Source organism: Lampetra fluviatilis, chromosome 3 (assembly GCF_964198595.1).
Source record: "Lampetra fluviatilis chromosome 3, kcLamFluv1.1, whole genome shotgun sequence".
In the NCBI taxonomy this organism is placed as follows: domain Eukaryota; kingdom Metazoa; phylum Chordata; class Hyperoartia; order Petromyzontiformes; family Petromyzontidae; genus Lampetra; species Lampetra fluviatilis.
The window spans coordinates 16771699-16795610 of record NC_136277.1 but is presented as its reverse complement, the minus strand read 5'-3'; the positions used below and the strand labels follow the sequence as shown (position 1 = coordinate 16795610).

At 43.4% G+C, this 23912-nt stretch overlaps 1 protein-coding gene across 1 annotated transcript; it reads right to left on the bottom strand.

Moving 5' to 3' along the window:
• Positions 1-374: 374 nt before the first annotated feature.
• LEO1 (LEO1 component of Paf1/RNA polymerase II complex) lies at positions 375-17325 on the bottom strand. The gene is made up of 12 exons (XM_078884063.1): positions 17143-17325; positions 15085-15846; positions 14462-14575; positions 10035-10132; positions 8967-9109; positions 7073-7157; positions 6134-6228; positions 5344-5478; positions 4437-4572; positions 4137-4326; positions 2532-2629; positions 375-1520 (listed from the first exon to the last, which is right to left on the bottom strand). Exons 1-12 carry the CDS (start codon positions 17204-17206, stop codon positions 1404-1406), a joined length of 2037 nt encoding a protein of 678 aa, XP_078740189.1. The 5' UTR covers positions 17207-17325; the 3' UTR covers positions 375-1403.
• Between the last annotated feature and the right edge of the window lie 6587 nt (positions 17326-23912).

Sequence of the window (23912 nt, the reverse complement as noted above, 5' to 3'; positions counted from 1 at the left end):
AGCAGCGGAATTATCAAGTGGAGACGACAGCGGCGATGGCGACGATCTTCAGCAGCAGCGACGACAGGGATCCCACTCCAATCGACAGCCCAGAGCTCCCGCTCTGGGTCCCCTTTAATCCTGTTAGCGTGGCCTCGCTCCGCCCTGGCCACGCCCCCCTTCTGGAACCTACTATCGGGCTCTCGACGTGTCCCTTCCATAACCTGCTGTCAGTCAGGGCTGTTACAAGCTGCAGATTCCCTTCCCTACCAACAGCCAGAGATATGCTACTTTAGTGACCAATTCTATGTCACTACAAACGTAATAAATGAGACGGTGCTAAATACATGTATATCAATTAGAAAATTATTCAATTTCCATAATGGACATTTTTATTCCAAAGTATTTCTTTAACTTATGGGTGCAGGCATTTGAGATAAAAAGGATCAAGATGGAAACAATTTATGCCAAGGTGAATATTTATTAAGATTCATGTTTGCATGGTACACCATAGTTATAAAAGAAAAAACATTTTTACATTGTGGATCATTTTAGAAATGGTTTATTTGAACTGTGAATGCTTCAATGTGCTGTTCTCTTGGAAATTGTCTAATTTATAACTGTTTTTTATTCTATGGAGAAATTACTGAGTGTTCTGGAAATCAACCTGCCCACATCATGGAAACTGACCTGGTCAGGAAAATAAATACAAAGCTGTTCAACTACCCTGAGAAAGAAGAAATATGCTAGAGAACATACACAGGAAGCGTCTTCAACATCACCTGGCCACCAATTACACGGGTTGCACATAATATTGCCAGCTCGCTAGTCTTTAATTCTAGATTTGAAGTTTTCGTGACTGCAAGGATTCATACTCTGTTTTTAAATCCTTTATATTAAGTTCGCTTGCTTGTGTGCTTGCTTGCGTGCTTGCTTGCTTGGTTACGACCGTGCAAATCTTTCAGTCGTTTTTTAACCCACTTCCCGTGATCCAATCGAGCTGACATTTTCCACACAGACTCGTTGTGCGAGACAATTAATTTTCGTGAAAATTTTTTTCCAAAATTTTACACTGTTTAGGGAAAACAAATTCAATATTTAATTACCAATTGCTTAATACTGGCAGACAATCATCTGACCCATAGGTGGCAGCCATCTCAAGCCAGAGGACGAGAAGACTCTAGCCGTCACGCATATAAAGGATTTATAGTGAAAAACTTTGTTTTTACGGGTTTACTTGTTTTTCGGTAAAGTCACGTAGGTACAAAAATTAAAATAAATTAAATCACGACGTTTCGGAGGCAACCACAAGCTTCCGTCTTCAGGTGGACGGAAGCTTTGTGTTGCCTCCGAAATGTCGTGATTTAATTTACTTACATTTTTTACCTACGTGACTTTACCGACAAAAAACAAGGAGTAGCTTGCTAGTCCTCTTCATCCTCCTCCTCCTCGTCGCTGATAATATATCTCTTCTGCTTTTTGTTGGCCTTTTCCTCTTCCTCTGCTTTACGCTTTCCCGATGTTCCCTCTTCCGTACCCTCCTGTGAAACGGTAAGGAACAAAATCATTGTTTTCACCCAACTGTAAAAACACAGCTCTCTCGGCACTTTCAGGGTCATCTTGAGTGAAGCGCACGTGTCAGCCTGGAAACAGGTTTGCGTGTACGCAGTTGTAATTGACATTGGTGATTGATGACAGGAAACATTCACTCGATGACAATGGATAGTTATTATAACCACATTTAACAAAGCACGGGCTCTATTTTATCAATGGTTCATGGTATACGTTTATACTTGCATAATGCACTTTCTATCAGAATAATTATTCATGTGGATCATTGCAGCACTTAAGCATTTTACATTAGTCTCTAAATGTCAGAGAATCAAGTGTTTCACACATTACGATAAATGATCTTCAAAGCTGCTCTTTTGGGATAGCCATAAGAAAGCACTGGTCCTTTCTCCTTCGCAATGTTTCACCTCCCACATTGGAGGCATCTTCAGGCAGTATGATCCAGCTATGGTTTTACTACTGCTTATATACAAGTCCTGGTGGCTTAAGGAATGTGCGATAATGATTGATTCGTACTCTTCAATTGTATAGAATACACATCTACACAATAGATTACAAATCAATGATTATCACATTCTTGTGAGTCGCCAGGACTTATACATGCAGTAACAAAACCTCAGCTGGATCATACTGCTTTAAGATATCTCCAATGTGAGAGGCAAAATGTTTCAGAGGAGAAAGGAGCAGCACTTGCCATGGCTATCCTAACAGAGCAGCTTTTAAGAGCATTTATCAAACATCAAGCCATGAAAACCTACATCAATGTTTTACATTACTTCAAACATACCTTGAAAAAACAAATGTAAAACATTCACATCAAACAGTATAATTAGAAAAATTACATGAAATGGATAACACCGAGTTATGCGATGTCATAGATTATATATTTTCTGTAACAATACAAGGATAATCTGGAGAAATGCTTTAATTATGTAGATTTTTGACACGAGACATACAAGCTGTAAGCATGCAAGGCTAACCTCATCACTTTCAATTTTCTTGGCCTTGGCTGCACGAGCATTCTTATCATCTTCAGAGCCCTCATCACTGTCGGATGAGTAAATCCTTGCTCGCTCCTCTGCAATCACATACACGCAATGCATTGTCCTTTAATAACAAAAAGTCCGCGATCCGAAAACTCAAAGGTATGTGGAAAGATAAGATTTGGTTCATGGTTGATAATTATAATACGACACTCCTTTTGTTTTATGTTACTCTACATTAACCCACACATGAAATATAACTTGTACAGTAAATGTGTAGTGTCTTCAAAAATCACTCAGACTGACACGTTGTAACAAGTCACCTGCTTACACTTTGACCTATTCTTGCACCAGTCGTAGGCACTCCTAAAGCTATCTGTACGGTCACTTAGATCTAACTTCTTCCCACTCGTATCTACGTTACACCTAACTTATCCTGCCCTCGGCAGGTCTGCTCTCAGCGACTCCGCACACAGCGTCTCCACACACAGCAGCTTCTACAACTCCACTGCTGCACTCACCTACGCTACCTCAGACCCGCTCACCCGTCGCGACCCACCAGAAATCCTCTCGTTCTTCACCAAGCACCCGTCGTTGGCAAAATTGCCGTAGTCATAAACAAAACGTTAAAACGTTGATCAGCACATATAGTGTAGAGCTCGTCGAGAGGAATACATTGCCGTATCGTTCGCCCTCAACAGACATAAAATGACGTCACAACGCAGTTCATGCTTATGGGACCTCGGGGTCCTGCCATAAGGTTCATATGTACAGTATTAGTAATTCGCCATGAGCTGAATTGCCGCACTGAATGGTCCAATTTCAGCATACACGTGGAGCGAGGCCGTACACCACAACCAAAACAATGACTCAGCCTAGTGGTGGCATGCGTGATGAGCGTTAGTACAGACCTGCTGCTTTGGACTTTACTTTGTTTATGCGCTCTGTGCAAGCCAACCCTCTCAGAAATGTCATTTACACCTACATCAAATAGTAATAGAAAGGGACTGAAGCATAAATCCCTTAGTCTGCGAGACAAACCCAATATTTTGGATACAATTGATGCAGATTTGTCAATGCATATAGTGTGTGAAGAGTTTGGAAAACAAAACATTTTGGGGCAGGAGGCACTGGGAAGTACCATTGTACATAATTCGGAATATTGGATAATTCGGCAAGGCCAGAGCCCCATAATTGTCTAATTAACAAGGGTTTACTGTATCTGCGTGCAGTATTTTCACTATTTAAATAGTTGTATGCAGTGTATAACGTACTGTAACATTTGACACTGAAATCAAGCATAGCTACTTTTTTTGTCAAGCATATGGTTCCAAATGTCCAGACTGGTACAGCCTTTGGAGCGGTTTTGCTGGTTTTGCCAGATCGGATGTTGGAAGCCGGATAATCGCACGCTGCGCTGGATAATCGATAATCAGCTGTAGTACATATGCACCGGCCATACATTTCGATGCCAATTATTTTAGATATAGGGCTGCCTGGAATTTATCCCAATGCCGGCCAGATGGAATCGACTATGACCAGAATGGCCAATGGAACGTAAAGCAATGAAACTGTTTATTAAAATGTGCACACACTACTGACCACGCATGTTGCCCTTGAAACGGTTCTTGATAGCAGCTAGGCTTATGGCCTCCTCCCCTTCCTCCTCCTCCTCTTCGAAGCGGTCCGACTCCAGGTAGTTGGAGCTCAGGCCCCGCATGTGTTGCTTTTCGCGCTGCCGCCGCTGCTGAGATTCACGTCGGATCGACGCCCGTAGACGCTCTTCTTCTTTCTGTATCAACACCAGTCAAGAATTTACATTAAGAGTATAAAGATACACCAGCTCATTAGCATTGATCCTTATACGCACAATGCACGCAACAATATACACGTGTGGGTCACCTTAATCATCTCAGTCCGTTGGGACTCGGGGTCCTTCCCAGCGATGGGCAGAATTCTGATCTTCTGTGTTTTAGAGCAGCGGTCTGCCAGGGACAGCGTCATCTTTCTGTGCGTGGCGCTGTCTGTTGAATGAGGTCTGCGGTGCACAAATACAAATTACACATCAGTATTAAACATCACACCTCATTCAGTTTAACACGTAGGCTTTCGCGACCAATATTATTAATAATAAAGGTTTTTTAGTTATTTATAAATGTGTCGCAAACCTCCACCACCCGACACGACCAATCAATACTACACCACACCAACAAGAATGGAGTTTGCAAAGAGTAGGTCCAGAATTGGTCTACATACCACTCGTCACTGATGTTAGCCGTGGCTAATAACCAAACTCGTTTATCCACAATTATACCGCTGTGCGCGAACCACTGTACAAACACACACCCCCTACAGTGCCATTAGATTATTAGACATAGATGTCAAGTTGAACACAAATTTTCTTGTTCAAGCAACCATTGCACCTATCTTTATAAATAAAGTCCTCATCATCAAAACGCGTAAGTGACAAAGGCCGATTGTGCCAACCAATGTCCACGTTCCACTGTATATGAAACCTCGGCGAACCGCAGGGGTTACGTTCCTGAAAAATGCTATGTTGGGCAAAACCGGGTTCGACAAATCATAGACCTTATGGGAAAAACAGGGTTGTGTTCGTGGGTTGTAAATTGTCTCAGTCTCAATGCTGCCTGTAGGTCACATTTACTCGACAAGAGAATGGCAATGTAGTTATTCAGGATGATGAATTTGCATATTGTACGAGGTTGAGTGCTTTTTATATATAATGCATGATAACATACTTAATGTAGATTCACACCTCTGTGAAGAGTGGTAATTAAACAGTTCATACCGGAAGGTGAGTTTGGTGCGGAAGACTGCCTGCCCCTGCAGCCCAGTGCCCTGGCGAATGAAGAGATGGTTGTGGTCGCCTTGCAATGGGGCCTTGTGGACATCAAACACCTCATTTCCCAGATGCAGTGACATGCTGTTCACAACAGTGGATATTACACAGTTAAGCAGCAGACCATTATCCACATAACACAGATAAGTACTGAATCTCGTAATCAAATCCTTGACAAAAATGCTGAAAATCTTATTCTAAATAAAGAAAACCAAATAATGTAAATGGCAATAAATTAACCATTGTATACCTAATTAATTTTTAAACCTCTGCTATAGTAGGACTAATAAAAATGTATATCATCTTTGCAGTGATAATTATAATGAAATAAATGTCACACGCAAAGTAATTAGAGTAAGACCTCGGTTTATGACGGGGATGCGTTCCTGAAAAGTGCGACGAATATCAAAATGACGTAAATCAAAGCAATTTACAGGTAGATGGAGACGAAGGCTGAGGTCACAGATACGAGAAAATTTCACATCTAGGCCCGATTTAAAAATAGTTTTCTTTAACCTGAAAAATTAGAGCACATCCGTAAAGTATAGATAAGTGACTGGGCATAAGAATGTTAATCGATGCCAATTTCCCAAGTAAAGTTGGTTTACAAAAGTGGGAACATAGATTTAAACTGTATGAATAAATGGAACAAGGCTAGTTTAGTAAGGATGGGGCTGCTCTATGGCAGTCATCTCGGAAGACAAGTAGAAGCAGTGTGACGTTTGTGCGGATCCAGTACCTGCCATCGGACCAGCGGATGAAGCGTGCATTACTTTCCTTCACCTCGTTTCCATCATCATCCCGTATCGTACGCCACCTTATTGTGTTTTCAACCTGTGGTATAAGAAATGAGGCACTCCGGAATGCAGATCATGTTTATAATTTCTTAATTTAACTAATTTAACTCTCATTCCACTATGGGTGTGGCATGTGAATGGAGTAATTTAGCCTGGTATGGGCAGGATGTGGGTTCGATCCAGACCCTGATGCCTGTATATTTGTAGTCTGCATATAAATGCATATTTAGAAACATGCATTATATGTATTTGACAACTCTAAATTCCGACATATGAGGAGCCAGTTCGTTGAACTACCATGTGTGGCCAGGTCATCTCTGAAAAATAATAACTCAGAAGAATCTACCTGATCAAATAAAAAAAAATGTAGCCTACAATAAATCCTATGTGACGGATCTTACACAAAGTTCAAATAATAAATGATGGTTGCCAGATGCAAAATAGATCCACAAATATTGTTTAATCAACTCAATAGTTCCCCTGCTGCAGTGTTTACAGCTTCACAGATGATGATGTCATGCATGTGATAGGTCCAAGGTAAAGAAACAAAATCAGTATAGTGGTATTCATAAAGTTTCTTCCATTGGAGGAAAGTACTGATTTCGGTCATGCACACACACACATATTTTCCTCTGTATCCCTATCTCCTCTTCAAGCAAGCCTCGCATACTTGGAAATCATGAGATTTGTATGTAGAGCTACAGGTTCAATGATATAGGCTCACCCAAATTAATTTAAGAATATCGTTATGGCATTAGGTATAATTGTGAAACAGGAAAAACCTTTCGGATGACAGAAATTGTTCAAACAAATTTTTTTTTTTAGTTTATTGTGACGAAGAACAAATAAAAAACTAGATTAACGATCAAAACACCATTTACCTTCAATTTCAATCTCGTGCGTCCCTCTTCGTCCATTGTCTCATCATCTTCGAACTCATCTTCATAATATTGGGGATCAAATGGCCTGTTGAAAGGGATAAACATTAAATACACTGAGACCTGCATGCAATATGTACGCCATGGTGGAAAGATGTTAATTACGTCGCCTGGTATACAGGAGGTCGTGGGTTCGATCCAGACCCTGACGCCTGCTGTATATTTGAAGTTTGCATATTCTCCTCGTAGTCGGGTGGATTTTTCTCCAGGTCCTCCGGTTTTTTCCTCCATATTTAGAAACGCGTTTAGAGTATTTAGCTGGTATAAATGACCACGTGATAAGCCACTTTGTTGAGCTATCACAGGTCACTTCTGAAAAACAGCAATGTAGCTCAGTGGGCCTTACCTGGTAAAATAAATCTTTTTTTAAGTTTAGTTTTTAATGGAGCATATGCTGTCCAGCAAGTACATTTCCATCAAATGTTTAAGTCATAAAAATGTAAAATACATGTCACAGTCATGAGAATGCACACATAAGAAATTATGTCCTGGATCCATCTAATATGATCCAAGGCAAAGTGCTGGAATTAAAAAACTAAATAAATAATGTATTCATGTTTAAGACAGCAGTACTGTCTGTGTTACTGTACGGGTCAAAGAGCTATACCAAATACATGATAAAAATAACTCCTTGATTTTCATACAAGGATGGGGTAAGTAATTTAGATGTACATTGAGAACATGGGGGAAGGAAACATGCATAGGTAAATAGAAAGTGTATGTTACGATGCATAGGGAACATGTGCAACAATGCAACGAGTTGATTTTCAAGTGAGGTATTATCAAGAAAAGACCTTGAGTTAAATGGTAGGATACTCTAGGATCGAACATTAAGGTTCAATGTTAACTGTGCATCAGTTTCAGGTTCTAGTAAAAGGGAGCGACGGGTGAGGCGTGGTGGATTAAACGGAATTATGATGCATTTGTGATGTTGGGTGCAGCTACTGACAGTTAACATGGAGACTGGTTAATTGAATTTTCATGAAACTCAATTCACATTAAAGAGGACTTCATGCCTTGATGGAGTAAAGTGCTAAATGCAGTGAATACATTATTCAGAGGTTGTGAAGGATGCTTGGAATTTCATGGCAGGATAATTTAATTTCGAAGCCCAAGACAGAACGTGGTAGAAAAACATTGCAGACATAATGAAGAAAGGGAAATTACAACGATATATTTGTGGAATGGAGGGTTGGTTACCAAGGTAAAGACTCCGGGAGCCAGAGGATAGGCTACTGCAAGGGAGAATCTCGTAATTTTAGCAACATATGCAACCATTGCAACATTTCTCTCAAGGGTGAAATATTGTAATGGTTTTTTTGCAACATGTGTTGCGTGGCATCCATGGCATTACATAACTTCCTTGGTTCTGCCATGTGAAGAAAAAATATAAATATCCCTGTATATTGTAAATTTGACTAAAATTAGAACTTTGCAAAGTATATAAGTGCATGTTTCGCTAAAAATCTAATGATTTAGGTTCAAACATTACTTTGCATCCAAAAAATAATTTAGTGAAATGTTTAACATGGTAATTTTAAATGAAGTGTTACCTCCTTGCCTATTCTTATTTCATAACATACTGCCTCAATACCATGGATGCCACGAAGTCATATTTAGGCTACCTACATAAAATATTTTAAGTAAAAATATTATCTACCCAAACATATTCAGAGATTAGCCTTCAGAGTAGATGCACTAGCTACATCATCACCAAGGCAGAGCATTTTCGGAAGAAATAAATGCGACTTCGAATTAGTGCCAAACATAATTTAATAGCATGTCAATGATTGCTCGACGAGACAACATAACAGCAAGGCCCCAAGAAATCACGCACCTTGTTTCCACGCTGAGGAAGTTGGGAAGCTTGACAAAGTATAGCTCGTTGCCAAGGTCTGTGTTCACTTTGGGAATCTCTACCTCGATGCGAGTCTCTGGAGGAGGTGCCTCAGTTGGCTCTTGTTCACCATCTTCTCCATCCTACACACCAGCAGAAAGTGTGTAACACGTAGGTAGCACACACGAAACACACATGCAACCCTATTTCACATAAACACATAATAATGTATATGTAGTGACATACTTGGATGTCAACATGCTGGGTGCAGTGCCAGCCCTAGAGGGGCCCGGTGAACGCCGAATATAATAGCGCTAGATGGCACCATGCTTTACGTGCAGTGCCGCCCCGACAAGACAGAGTGTGTGGGTGCCGGCCGAAGGATGAGGTTACGCGAGGCTATGGCACTCTGGTTGACCTGGGATAACACGTGACCAGTTAAGTTGACAAAGGGGCCCCAAGAGGGGGCTAGGGGTGGTCACGTGATTGGGACCCAGATCGTTCCCGAGGATTCTGGAAGATGGACGTGGCCAAGGGCGGAGCCGGCCATGCCACAGAGAATATATGCCGGGTCCCCGGGAGGGACCAGGGTTGTTGTTCATCCTGGAAGAACCCTTCATCAACGATCTCTGTTCAAAGAGTCTCCAACACGTGGACCCGGGCCGAAGCTGTTGGTCCCGGTCCGTAGTAGCAATTTCGTTGTAATTAGTGTAGTTAGCCTGGTGGTCACGACTATAGGTTGTTATTCTGTTAAGGGGAAAGTTACCCCGTGTGTTGGAACTGAATAAATGTGTTGCCTCCAGGTCGACGTCTGCGACTCAGTTGAACCCATTACTCGATATACCCAGCGTTGCAGATCAGTGTATAATTCAACTATACACTGATCTGCAGGAAATAAGACAAATGCAGATTGTACATACCAGGAGCACACAGTGAGGAACACAAATACATCAGAAATTTGTGTTCTACCTTAAGACATCATTTGCAATAACGATTTCACCACAACTTTGCCATAAGTTGGCTCGGAGACAACTGTATTACACCGAATTTGCAGTTTTTGTTACTCACCAGTGGCCGACCAGGTGTAGCAGGCTTTCTTTCCTCATCGCTGTCTGACGAGATGTCATCCGCATCACCAAACAGGGTGTCCACTGTGGCTTTCTTATCTGAGGCAGGAGATGGGTGTTCAACAAGTACAGAAACATAATGTTGTGCACTGCAGTTCAATGGACAAGTATAATAATTAATATTTAACACTAACACGCAAGACACTTAAATGTATGAGAAACACTGCTTTTCCACATATATGCAAGCCCTAATATATGCTAAAGTATGGAAATATATATATATAAAATCGCAAATCTGTCTGTCTGTGTGTGTGTCTGTGTGTCGCCGGACCATACACAGTTTCATTGGACGGCGGTTGCCCCTGGCAACGGGTAGCGACGCATTCGCTGCCGGGTGGACGCCATTTTTAATTCCCGTTAAAAATATGCGCACGCATTTGTGGTATAAACTCGATATACCCAGCGTTGCCCGGGGGGAAAATACATTTAAAATCTTATGAAAACTTTCAAACATTACATACCAATGAAAAAACAACTGTGTAATTACTTTTAAACCTGACGCGCCAAGAATCGATTCTCTGAATCGCGCAAAGGAATCGAAGGTTGTAGATTCCTTTAGATTCGGACGATTCCCGTTTACTATAAGTTGCTTAAAGTCGATATAAACTGCTACGAACGGGAAATATCCGGCGTTGACCGGGGCAAAAATGTAATTAAAAACTCCTGAAAAAATAAAAAAATAAAATAACAATGAAAATAAAACTCTATCATTCAAAATGTAAACCCCCAACATGCCAGGAATCGATTCTTTGAATCGCACAAAGGACTAATCGAAGATTGTAAATTACTTTAGGATCACGCTTCCTGTTTAATATAAGTTGCTTCTAGAGTTGATATAAACTGCTACGAATGGGAAATATCCGGCGTTGACTGGGGCAAAAATATAATGGTGAGGGCGGTTGTGAGTGGCGATTGTGAGTGGTGATTAGTGAGTGGTGAGGGTGAGTGGTGAGGGTGAGTGGTGAGGGTGAGTGGTGAGGGTGAGTGTTGAGGGTGAGTGGTGAGTGGTGAGGGTGTGATTGGTGAGGATGAGTCGTGAGGGAGAGTGGTGAGGGTGAATGGTGAGTGGTGAGTGGTGAGGGTGAGTGTTGAGGGTGAGTGGTGAGTGGTGATTGGTGAGCGTGTCATTGGTGAGGATGAGTGGTGAGGGAGAGTGGTGAGGGAGAGTGGTGAGGGTGAATGGTGAGGGTGAGTGGTGAGGGCGAGTGTTGAGGGTGAGTGGTGAGTGGTGATTGGTGAGGGTGTGATTGGTGAGGATGAGTGGTGAGGGAGAGTGGTGAGGGAGAGTGGTCAGGGTGAATGGTGAGGGTGAGTGGTGAGGGTGAGTGTTGAGGGTGAGTGGTGAGTGGTGATTGGTGAGGGTGTGATTGGTGAGGATGAGTAGTGAGGGAGAGTGGTGAGGGAGAGTGGTGAGGGTGTGATTGGTGAGGATGAGTGGTGAGGGAGAGTGGTGAGGGTGAATGGTGAGGGTGAGTGGTGAGTGGTGAGGGTGAGTGTTGAGGGTCAGTGGTGAGTGGTGATTGGTGAGGGTGTGATTGGTGAGGGAGTGGTGAGGGAGAGTGGTGAGGGTGAATGGTGAGGGTGAGTGGTGAATGGTGAGGGTGTGTATATATGTAAGGTTATTAAGAAATATATTTTTCACCCGGGCAACGCCGGGTACTTATGCTAGTGTTTAAATAAAGGTATCTCCATACTCAATGAGTCTGAGAAAATGTTTGCAGTTCAAAGCGTTTTTTTTAGAAAGTCCACATTATACTGGTAGGAACGAAGTGGACCAGACCACCAATAGATTAATGTGTCTGTCCGTCCGCGTCCGTCCGTCCGTCCACGTTTGTCTGTCCGTCCGTCCGCGTCCGTCCGTGTATCAACATCGCCCCCTACTGCAAACACTTGGCATGACCCTGTCCGACAAGATGGCCGCCCGCTCCCCCTGCGATCTGTGAATTAAACAAGATGGCCGTCGCTTCCGGCGCATCACGGCAAAACTTTAAACTTCACTTCAAAATTACTTTACTGAAACGCAGCACGTTTATTAAAAAAATTACTTTACTGAAACGCAGCACGTTTTTTTAACACAGAGACAAGAAACATTTATTAACACAGAGACGAGATACATTTAATCGCCTTATTTGTGCACGAAAAGCACGGCGCGAGGCCTAGTGCGGCAGGCTTCACAAGGCCTAGTGCGGCAGGCTTATTAACACAGAGATGAAACGCAGCACGTTTATTTAAAAAAAATTACTTTACTGAAACGCAGCACGTTTTTTTAACACAGAGACAAGAAACATTTATTAACACAGAGACGAGATATATTTAATCGCCTTATTTGTGCACAAAAAGCACGGCGCGAGGCTTAGTGCGGCAGGCTTCGCGAGGCCTAGTGCGGCAGGCTTATTAACACAGAGATGAAACGCAGCACGTTTATTTAAAAAAAAAATTACTTTACTGAAACGCAGCACGTTTTTTTAACACAGAGACAAGAAACATTTATTAACACAGAGACGAGATACATTTAATCGCCTTATTTGTGCACGAAAAGCACGGCGTGAGGCCTAGTGCAGCAGGCTTCGCGAGGCCTAGTGCGGCAGGCTTCGCGAGGCCTAGTGCAGAAGGTGGTGGTGGGGGGTGGTGGTGGTGGGGGGTGGGAGGGCTGGTGGGAGGGGTGGTGTTGAGGGTGGTGTTGGGGGGTCTTTAAATCTCACAGCGTTTCTTGTCAAAACAAACACTTTTAATTAACGTTACACTAGAATACAGTAATTTTTTCTTTAACTCCTCTATACCCGGTCGATATCCCTGTACCGGTACTAAGTATTATTCCTACCAGCCCACCCCGCAGGGTCCTGTTTCACAGGATAATTTAACTGTAAACAGCTATTAAGCAAGCTGAAACTGTCATTTATCTACGGGAGGAGTAATGCATGTAAACATCAGTTCAATTACCAACCGCAAGAAAACAAAATCCTGTTAAAACATGAGATGTGAAATCCTTATTAAACTCTAACATGAACACAATGATAACCAAACAAACGGCATGAGTGCAGTACATGGCAAACTTAATTAACTTCTCAAAAGATGTGTACACGTGAATATTGGAACAGAGCTGTTCATAAGTATAACCCGTAAAAACAAAGTTTTTCACTATAAATCCTTTATATGCGTGGCAGCGAACTTAATATAAAGGATTTAAAAATATATTCGCCTGTGGAGGACGCGGGGATCGATCCCGCGACCTTTGGCATGGGAAGCGAGTGCGCTACCAACTGCGCTACTCCGCCACGGCCTGTGGAGGGGTCACGCTCTGGGCTCTTATACTGTGACGTTCAGCCAAAGCGATGAATGAGTTCTATTTTAATATATGTAAAATATATTTTTTTTGCCTAAAAAGTGTAAAATTTTGGGAATTTTTTTTCACGAACATTAATTGTCTGTCACACCGAGTCTGTGTGGAAAATGTCAGCTCGATTGGATCACGGGAAGTGGGTTAAAAAACGAGCGAAAGATTTGCACGGTCCTAAGCAAACAAGCACGCAAGCAAGCAAGCAAGCGAACTTAATATAAAGGATTTAGAAAGACAATGCTGAAACTGTGCTTTATTAGCCATATGTTACAATGGCTTGGGTTCTACCTTATTCATCAGCAGACATGATCAATCTGTGATGCAACAATTCACCCAGCACCTGGATTAGTGGACTATCTCCATGGTAAAACGTACTTTCAGAGGTATTTCTGCCCTTGAATTCCATGTCGTTATTCTCGAGAGACATGTCTTGCCAAAACCCACTTACTTTTCTTATTTTTCTCTCTCTCTCAATGTCATTCCGAGCATATATCCATACTTTTTCATGCCCCTTTAAGATTTTATTATATTTTCCTCATTAATGTCCACATTTCGGATCCATATTTCACAAGTAAAATGCACCGAATCAACAGTTTCTTCTTTGGTCACTTGATACGTTGCTTCGCACTATTAAGTTCAGCTTATAAAATAACTTTTATCAGCTCTGTCCACCTCCCTTTTTCATCATTTTGATTCCAGTACACTTCAATAACTGTCCTAGGTACACGTTATTGTTTTCCAGTTTAATCCTTCCAAACAATATCTAATTATCATGATCTTTATTTTCCTCAAATTATTCATGAGCACAACTTTGCAGTTGTCTTTATTGATATTTTCAACTTTTAACACACATTATTTGCTCGCTCCCAAAGGGAAACCACAGACAAGCCGGAGGCAGTAGTTTCTAAAGTTTTGTGTAGTTAATTTTCTCTAATGCCTTACCAGTGGATGTGTTCTACTCCACTCCTTAAAATATGATGTACTCAATGCTAGTGGCCAATGTGGTGACATCGAGATGTTTAGGAATGTACCTGCTGCTGTGTCAGAGTCGCTGTCAGAGCCGGAGTGCGTGGCCACGGTCCTCCTGGGCTTCCGTCCAATTTCATCTTCACTGTCACTACCACGCGCTGAGTGTTGCTCTGTATCTGCAAGTATGTGCGCATATGTACACAGGCGTATATATACAAGTCAAATAATATCGAGCAAGGTCGTAATTCGGTTGATATCACAATGCTAACAGCGTTATTATTTTCCATACCATGTGTGCTTTATTTAGGGCAAGCGGAGACAATGTAAAATTTGATAGAATGGACACTGAGGGTATGAAACGTCCTCCAAATATTGTACAGTACTTTATAACTTGCTAATGAAATAAGTGTCTAAAAGCTGTGTCATGAAAAAGCTTCACAATTATATTTAACCACGTCATTACATTTTAATATTTGATGTTAAACTAAATGTTATTACATTATGAATTACATATTGTTTAGCAACAATTCGATTTTAAATATCCTCATTACGGTAATATGCATGGGTATATAAAGCATGGCTTTAAAGGCCAATAACTGTGAATATAGTAAGAATGTTAAACAGTTTTCAGTTAAAATCCTAAGAAACATATCACTCCATCAATAAGTCGTGGTGGCCAGTTTACCAGATATACGCCGACTGTCTTCATGTTCATTGTCAGAATGAGCCCTCTCCTCGTCAGACTCCTGGGCTTTCTCATCCTCCCCTGCAGAGCGGGGGCTCGCGTGCTCCCTGTCCGAGCCCTCGGCTGCTGATCTGGGGCTTGAGGGACCCCACAGGTCGCCCTCATCCACATCTGTATTCTGGCCCCCCTCACTGTGCCTGTCCTCCACATCCGAGGGACGGCCGTCCTCAGAGCGGCCGCTCTGTGGTTCTTCTGCATCAGAATGGTGGCCCTCGGACACGCTGTGCTGCTCCTCTGCGTCCGAGTGGTGGGTTTCCGAGCCGCTGTGATGCTCCTCCGCATCAGATTGATGGGCCTCGGAGCCGCTGTGGTGCTCCTCCACGTCTGAGTGGTGGCCCTCCGATCCACTGCGGTGCTCCTCCACGTCCGAGTGGTGGGCCTCTGAGCCACTGTGGTGGTCCTCTGCATCAGAGTGGTAATTGTCATCATTGTGTGCAGACGTGACTGACGCGGCTGACACGGCAGAGTGCTCGGAGTGGTTGTCACTGTGCCGGGAGGCAGCGTCTTCGTCACTGTCATCACCAAACAGCTCCTTGTTGCTGGGCTGGGCTGCTTGCCTCTCATCATCCTCGTCGTCTTCCTCCTCCTCACCAGCACCCTCCCGCTCACTCCCGCTCGCTGATCTCCCGCTCAGAGACTCCGCCCGTTCATGCTGTTGCTGCTGCTGCTGCTCATGCTCAGACTCCGAATCGGAGCCAAATACTAGGAGGGCATAAACAAAAACGAGTGACAGATGCTCGTGTTAATTATTTGTCATGTTTTTTTATGATTACATTCAAATTATTCACGTACTACAACTCTACTTGGCTATAATTATGGGAAGAAACATGCTACTTATAATTGTTAACTGCGATCATATCGCATGATGGTGATAAAGTTATATTTGTGTGTACAGCTCATCAACGATTATCCGGCGCGCGATTATCCCGGCTGCTTCCAACATTATCCGGCGGTCCTGGACCGATCCGGTGAAATCGGCACTACGTGTGTGGTAAAACAAGTAGCTATGCTTGATTTCACTGTCAAATACATTATACACTACATAACTGAAACAATGAAAATAATGCACGTATGTTTTCATGACTAATGACTACAGTAATACAAAAATGAAAATATAGAATGCGATCTGGCGTTCGCCGGAGCACCGGTCTAAAGGCTGCATCAGTCCGGCGATCGTCAAACACACAAAGTTGTTGAAACAAGAGCGTAGTAATTCTAGATTTGAAGTTTTCTTTTTTTAACCTACGTGACTTTACCGAAAAAACCCAAGAGTAAAGAGCGTAGTAGTACATACATCATTACATGCAGAGTCTTGGAGTGGTACGGTACAAGTCACTTTTACCGGATATTTTTCTCTATTTACGTATATTTAATGTTATTCAAGAATGTGCAAAAGTAATCTATTTTAAATAACTTTGTGATTATCAGGCGTTTGTGTAAATTCCGGCGCCCCCTTCCCCACGAATAACTGATGACCTCCTGAACTCGTGTCCAGCGGTTATAGCGCTCCCCACCGACCCGAGTTCGAATTCCGCTCACGGCCAACACCGGTGATGATTATCTGAAGCGGTCCTTGGCCCTCCCCCAGGGAGACTCGGCCTCAAACGAGTACCCGGTGCGATGTGTAGTAAAACGTCGCCACGAGGGAGACAAAGGCGGTCGGGCGTGGTGCTGGCGTCTTGTGTGCCCGTGCCGGCCTTCATAGGCACTTGCCCCAACAGTCTATTAAAGATACCCGGGTGGGTGGGTGGGTCTTTGTCTTGTTTAGGACTATTTATTGTTCATCTCGAGGAGATTGTTTACATCTAGGACATTGTTTATTGTTTATCTCGAACACTGCTCCACGCGTCCCGCGAGGCCTGTCCGAGCACGGGCCCCGAACCCCGCCTTGCCTAGCCGCGCTACCGGGAGAAGCGCGGGTTCCCCGGCCGCGCGTCGCGATCCGAGGCGGGGGGGGGTCGGAGGGGGTCGGATGGGGTGGGGAGTCGTGGTGGTCACCATGGGACGCGCGCTCCGCCTCGCTGTCGTCGTCGCTGCCGAAGAGGCCGTGCATGTCCGCCATGGCGAGCCGTGCTCGTGCGACGCGCGGTGGGGAGGTTGTCGAGGCGGGAGCTTTCAGTGGTCTAGGCCACAGCGGCGCGGGGTGAACGTCGCAGTACGCGACTCCTCGATTCTATGGCGATCGATTCTCGTGCGTCGACTACGGCTGCATCAATTAGCGTAGTCGATCCATTATACTGGTAGGAGCCTCCTGGTTACACCAGCCCACAGGAGATTATTGTGTCTGTCGTGCAGGGAGGGGAGAGTGGGGAGGGGCTGGGTGGGGAGGGTGGGGCTGGGAGGGGAGAGTGGGGAGGGGCTGGGAGGGGCTGGGTGGGGCTGGGTGGGGAGGGTGGAGCTGGGTGGGGCTGGGTGGGGAGGGGCTGGGTGGGGAGGGACACTGGGGTTACAAATTAAGATTGGACACTGGGGTATTGCATGTCAGGGATTACATCCTTCACAGATAGGATCAGATCACGAATTTGATGTACTGTATTGAATCGAACCTGGATCTTGTGTTTGCTCATGATTTTGGAAATCTTTTTGGTGACCCCTGCTATATATTTGATTTGGTCCTCATGTGGTTCTCTCCCAACGGTTGGGGTGACAGCTTTACGTATTGTGCAATCCGAATATCCATTCATCTTGAGGGCTTGGTGTACGTGCTCCAGTTCATTGAGGGATTTGTTTCCGTGCTCCAGTTCTTGTTATTTTATTATTTATTTGAAACAATACGCTTGAGTAGTCGCCCCCCTGCTGCTGCAATTTACACTGCTCCCAAGACAACCATGAGTCATCATCACCCCCTATGTCGCTACGAACATTTGCTCCCACAATTCTTCTCCATTCAAATATCCCACAACTTAACCGTCCTAATGCACATTTATAGCGGCACTCACTGCCGCCCCACGGCTGTAGCCTTGACAGCGCATCGGCATTGTTATGTCTAACAACCTGCCCTACGCTGTACAATAAACTGAAATTCTTGCAGCCTCTCAATCCAATGGGCCAATTGGCCAGATAGTTGGTCCATCGTTCGGGCATATTGTAAGGCCGCATGGTCTGTATGCACAATTAACGACGTCCCGTATAAGTAAAGTCTAAACGCTGTCACAAAATTCATGACTAGAAAAAGTTCCTGATGAGTCATGCAATAATTGTTCTCCGTGTTTGATAATGCTCTGCTACTATATACAACCACAAACTTCCTACCGTATTACTTCTGCAACAACACTCAAATCCGTGTCCAGAATAAATATTTGTTTAAATCAGGGGAATGCAATTATAGGTGCCAAAATGAGCCAATGTTTACCATCTGCTCCCCATTCTCCCACTTGAATTTACAGTTTTTGGCAGTCAAAACATGACATGGTCGTGCAATCGAGGTAAATGCCAGCACACATTGTATGTACTTGGATGTCAGACCTATAAATTGTCAAACCTCCATCGATGATTTTGGTACTTTAATTTTGATGGTTGCTTATTTAAGGTGCTGAAAACCCAATGTCAACCTGCTTAGGACCGAGTTCCTCAAGTGCTGCTAAACACGACATCGTCCAAATTTATTAAACACGTCTCCCACTGCAAATCCATCAAAACCAACTTCATTAACCTCTGAAAGGTAGCCGTGCCAAATTCAGGCTCATTGGCAAAACATTAAATGCGAACACTCCAGCTAGTGTCATACATGCCATGTTTGTACTTTGTTAACAGAAAGCCAATTGTAAATATCCTGATAACAAATCCAGTGCGGTAAAATATCTGGCTCCAGCCAGCGCATCAAGCGATCATGGGCAACAGATATGCATCCCCTGTCACCTAATTAACGACTGATAGTCAATGCAAAACTTAGTGGAGCCTTTTATTACGAGAATAACCGGGGCCCCCCACGGACTTGTGGATGGGAAAATAATGTCTGCCAGTAGCACCTCCTTTAACACATTGCAAAATGTTTTCCTTTTTAAGTACGGCTGTCCTGTATGCCTTCTGGCGTACCGGCCTTACAGCACCTGTATCATATGTAATGAATTGAGTTCTATCTAAATCAAATGTTGTCTGCCTTAACACATCCTGATTATCTTCCAAGTCTCGTAATTAACGATTCTGAACATCTGTGATCCCCTCCCTGGGCATTCATTAATGTATTCCCCCAGTTATTTCCTTAACCTTGCTTCTGCCCATTAACCGTGGCATTAACATCTCCCGACATATCACTCACATCCAATAAACAAACTCTTGCAAAAATTGACTCAGGCCCAATCCAATTCCAGAAATAACATAAATTCCATGAGAACATAGGGGTGATCTAGACTACCCGTAAGTTTGCCATTACTCACGTCCACACAAAGTCAAAGACCCCACCATATAGCCTTCAACAGACTGTTGGGGAAAGTGCCATTAGCGAACACCTATGAAGGCCGGCATGATGCATGACGGGTGGGTGGTCAGCACCATACTCGGCCATCCTTGGCTCCCGAGTGGCGATGTTTACACATCACACCAGGTACTCAGTTGAGGCTAAGTCGATTTATGGGAGGCCTAGGACTGGCTTAATCATCACTTGTATTGGCTGTGAGAATAGAACTCACCATCATGGAGGACCTTAATTATTGTGAGCAGAGAGTCAGGGATTCTGAAAGCATGAAGAACAACCCAGAGCCCAGGCCTACTGATGGTATCATAGGCCTTGACCAGGTCAATAAAGCAAAGATGTAGATCTTGTTGGAATTCCCTACACCTACGGATTGAAAATATGGCATCTGTGCAGGATCGTCCTTTCCTGGAACCACATTGGGGCTCCGCAAGCCTCTCCTCAGTGAGCTTGGCAAGACGATGTTGAATAATCCTTGCCAGGACCTTTCCCAGCACACTGAGGAGTGAGATGCCTCTGTAGTTGTTACAGTCTGTGCGGTCTCCCTTCTTAAAGAGGGGACCACTAGGGCATCCTTCCAATCCTACAGAACCCATCCAGTGGTCTAAACTGTTATTATTACGTCATGTAGAGCAGTTTGTGGACAAACGCCACCCTCCCTCAGCATTTCGCTTGGGAAATCATTTCTGCCCGGTGCCTTTCCTGGTCTCAAACTTTGGATCGCCATCTATACTTCCTCAACAGATGGCACCTCAGCCAGCCACTCACAGGGGGTCCCTACTTACAATAGTTGAGGCACCACAGCCTCAGCAGCATCATCCCCACTTTGCCCCATGATGTTTTCTAGGCTGATGCTCAGAAAATCTGCAAAACTGTTCCTTGGGGTGGGAGATTGGATCACCTTTCTTTCCCCTCAGGATGGTGATCGGTGTGGTGATGCAAGTTACTTTTTTGATGGAGTTAAAGAGTGATGTATGATCATGGGCCACTGAGCCAGACTCCATCTCCTCAGCAACCCACGACCACCACCCATTCTTGCAGCGCCTCACGGCTCTTTGAACCACCGAGCGAAGGCTGCGGTAAGCCTCCTCATTCTCTGACGTGGGATGCTGTAGACGATGAGGGTGGGCCTGTCGCCTTTTCTCTGCCAGCCTGAACACCTCCTGTGAGCCAGGGTGTCTGGCAGAGGCGGTTTCTTCATTAGGGCGATTGGGCAACGCACCACCAATGTCATTCAACCACAGAGTCACGCTAGCCGTCACTGTGCCTCTGGATATAGTCCAATCAGCGTCATGCTACGTTCTGTGGAGTACCGCCTCTTTTTGGGCGATTTCCCTCCAGCTGAGAATCGCCCCGAGTGGTCCCATAGACTTACATTCAAAGATGTTTTTTTTCGAACGGGGACGCTGCAATGCATTCTCTATGGCTTCCGGGAGGGCTCGCCCTAACGTGCTTACGTCATCATACGTAAGCACGTTTCATCCAACAATATAATTTGTCGCCACCTAGTGGAATCTTTAATAAAATAAACTTGAGTGGTTTGTTTTAATAGTGAGTATAGAAACAAACAAGATGTATTGTAAGAGACACTTTATTTTTCATTAATATTAAAGAAGTGAAGTTGCCTTTACATGCTTAAGCTGTTAATTTATCCATTGCATGGGTGGACCTTATCCTTATCAATCATCCAGACATTTGCCCCCCCTGAGAGATTTTGTAAGAGCCGCCACTGGTGTCTGGGGAGGTTTGGACCATGTACCTAAAGCAGCCACTGCAGCTGCATGAGCGACAGGCTTAAACCTCACCGATTTCCCCTTGACATCAGGAGTGGGGGACGATGCCAACCCCAACTGCAAGCATTGATGAAATTCTCACTTACAACTTTCATCAGCTAGCTGAGACCAGGCCACTGTGGAATTAGGGGGTTGTTTTGCCGGATCCATCACAAACATACACCAAAGCACACGCGTGCACAACCCCATACAAATCCTCCCCCCACACAGACACGCACTGTCAAATATCCCCCATATAACCTTTTAACACTGTTAGCAAGCACCTGGTAAGGTTAGCACCGCCCCAACTGGACATCTGTGAAAAAGAGCGTCATAGCTGATAAGATTCCTTCAGTGTAGATACATGGTATTCTGATTAAATACAAAGAAAACACACAAAACACTCTCACACACCTAGCACGTAGACATCCCCATGCAAATAACACTCAAACCATTACATACACACACTCATACACCTCGCACAAATAAATGCACACAATTAACACTCCAATTACTTTAAAAAGCATGTCTAAGATACACTTATACTCTTTGGGTCTTTTTGTAAAGTCACGACAGCTTTAAGTCAAGCTAAACTTACCTCAGCTATAGACTGACTGAATGAAGAGCGATGATTTTACAACATCTATCTTGATTTTAGGCTTTCGTGACTGCAATAATCCATCCTCTTTGGTTCTTTCGGTAAAGTCACGTAGGTATAGCATCTGTTGCATCAAGATTGTCTTCATGACAGCTGATTGGCTGGTGTAACGGGTGTGATGATGTCATCTCTAGCAATCACTGCAGTGAGCCAATTTCCACAATCTTGCTAGGACGTGCAGTGGTACTCTGCATTTTCCACAACGCTGTTTCGGAGCCGACGAAACTCACTGCCTGGAGGATTCTGTGGATATCTTGCATACTCGTGTCCCAGGTCACTCAACCTTCTATTTGACATTCAATGTCTCTTTATATAGTCCCCAAGTACGAAATCCCTCTAGATCCTAAAATGTATAAATCTCGCAAGGGAAAAGTCTCTCTTTCCCACTATTCGCTCTCTTCTTCCCAATTGGTTCTCCTATGATCCCACCCCGGCAGATTTTCCAAGATTGGCTCCCTCTTGATGCGACTCCCTCTCCCCAGTGTAAGATGAACTCATGGCTAACTACATCCCCCCACTTCATTATCACCAACAACAATATCAATGACATCGGCCTTCAAGCCCCTCAATCGCAGTCGCTACACTATGGGTTATACAGTAATCAGTTTAAAATAGCAGTTGGGCAGAACTTTCAGAGGTGGGGAAGTACTGAGATATGAAAATCTGTCTGTAGCTATGTTCTTAATTAAATGAAATCATAAGGCAGGACTAATTGAGAAACGTTGAACAGGACATTTTGCAAAGACAAATTCTAGAGGTGGATAAGTAGTCAAAGAAGAGATTGAAAAACATATATAAAACTAAATATTTAATTGTACTTGATAAAAAAACGAGTCTGGTTTAATCAGGCATACGATCATAAAACGAGACGTTAGAAAATTGTCGAAGCACATCTTAGAAATCAGGTTATGCAACAGCTGGAGGATCTGGCAGGTCAAAAGAGGCGGAAATGTGTGGCGGCATTGCCATTAGCTAGGACTTGTTGACCTTGATCTTTATTCCATAAAGAAACAAACTTCAACATTTAATGTACCATGAAGAGGGTTATAGGTAAAAAAGAACACTTCAACTTCACACTATTCTGAAGCATTTATTACCACACCGTACAATACACCACACAACCCACGTCCATACACTTTCACAATGTGGAGAACGTGCAGGCTCGGGAAAAATAAAATCTAGGGAACACATTTTTTTAATCTACAGTTACATTTATTCTGCCAAAAATGTTTTTTAGAAAGGGTTTCTGGAAACAATATCATCGTATTTCAATGTGTAAGTGAGTATCTTTGTTATCACATAGCATCAGATGTTGTGCCAACAGTCTTTTTTATCCACCACCGATCACAATAAAGTATGAAAGAATTTACAATGGGTATAAATACATTATGTTCTTTATGGTCTAAAACAGCTGTAATTTATGAGTCAGAAAATGTAAATGTGTTTTGGTTTGACAGAAACTATCAACAAGTTGTACAGATATGTAAAAAACACTTATTAATATTCATACAATTTCCAAACTTCATATTTGGCAGTTTAAAAGAATGGGAAAATAATTTCACCTAGTAAGAATGTTTTTGTTTGGCAATTAAATGAAGGCAAATAAAGACTTAAAACTGAATTATCTTGCTGGCTTCCACGTGTAAATCCAAAAATTATCTAAATATAGAACTCCACAAGGCACGTAACATAACAGTATTAAACCCTTAACATGTTACTCACAGCATCTGCCGAAGATAAATTGTGTTTAAAACAGAAATAAAAACTATATAACATAAGCTGACAACAAATTTACCAGCTGTGGTTAGCATTCTTGTACTTGGGTCTTTCTAAACGATGCTGCAAGCCCTAGGTGTCAGGCAACCCTGGATACTACCCACCCCTAATTTAACTTAAAAACAGCGATGGTATTTCCATCCAGAGGTCA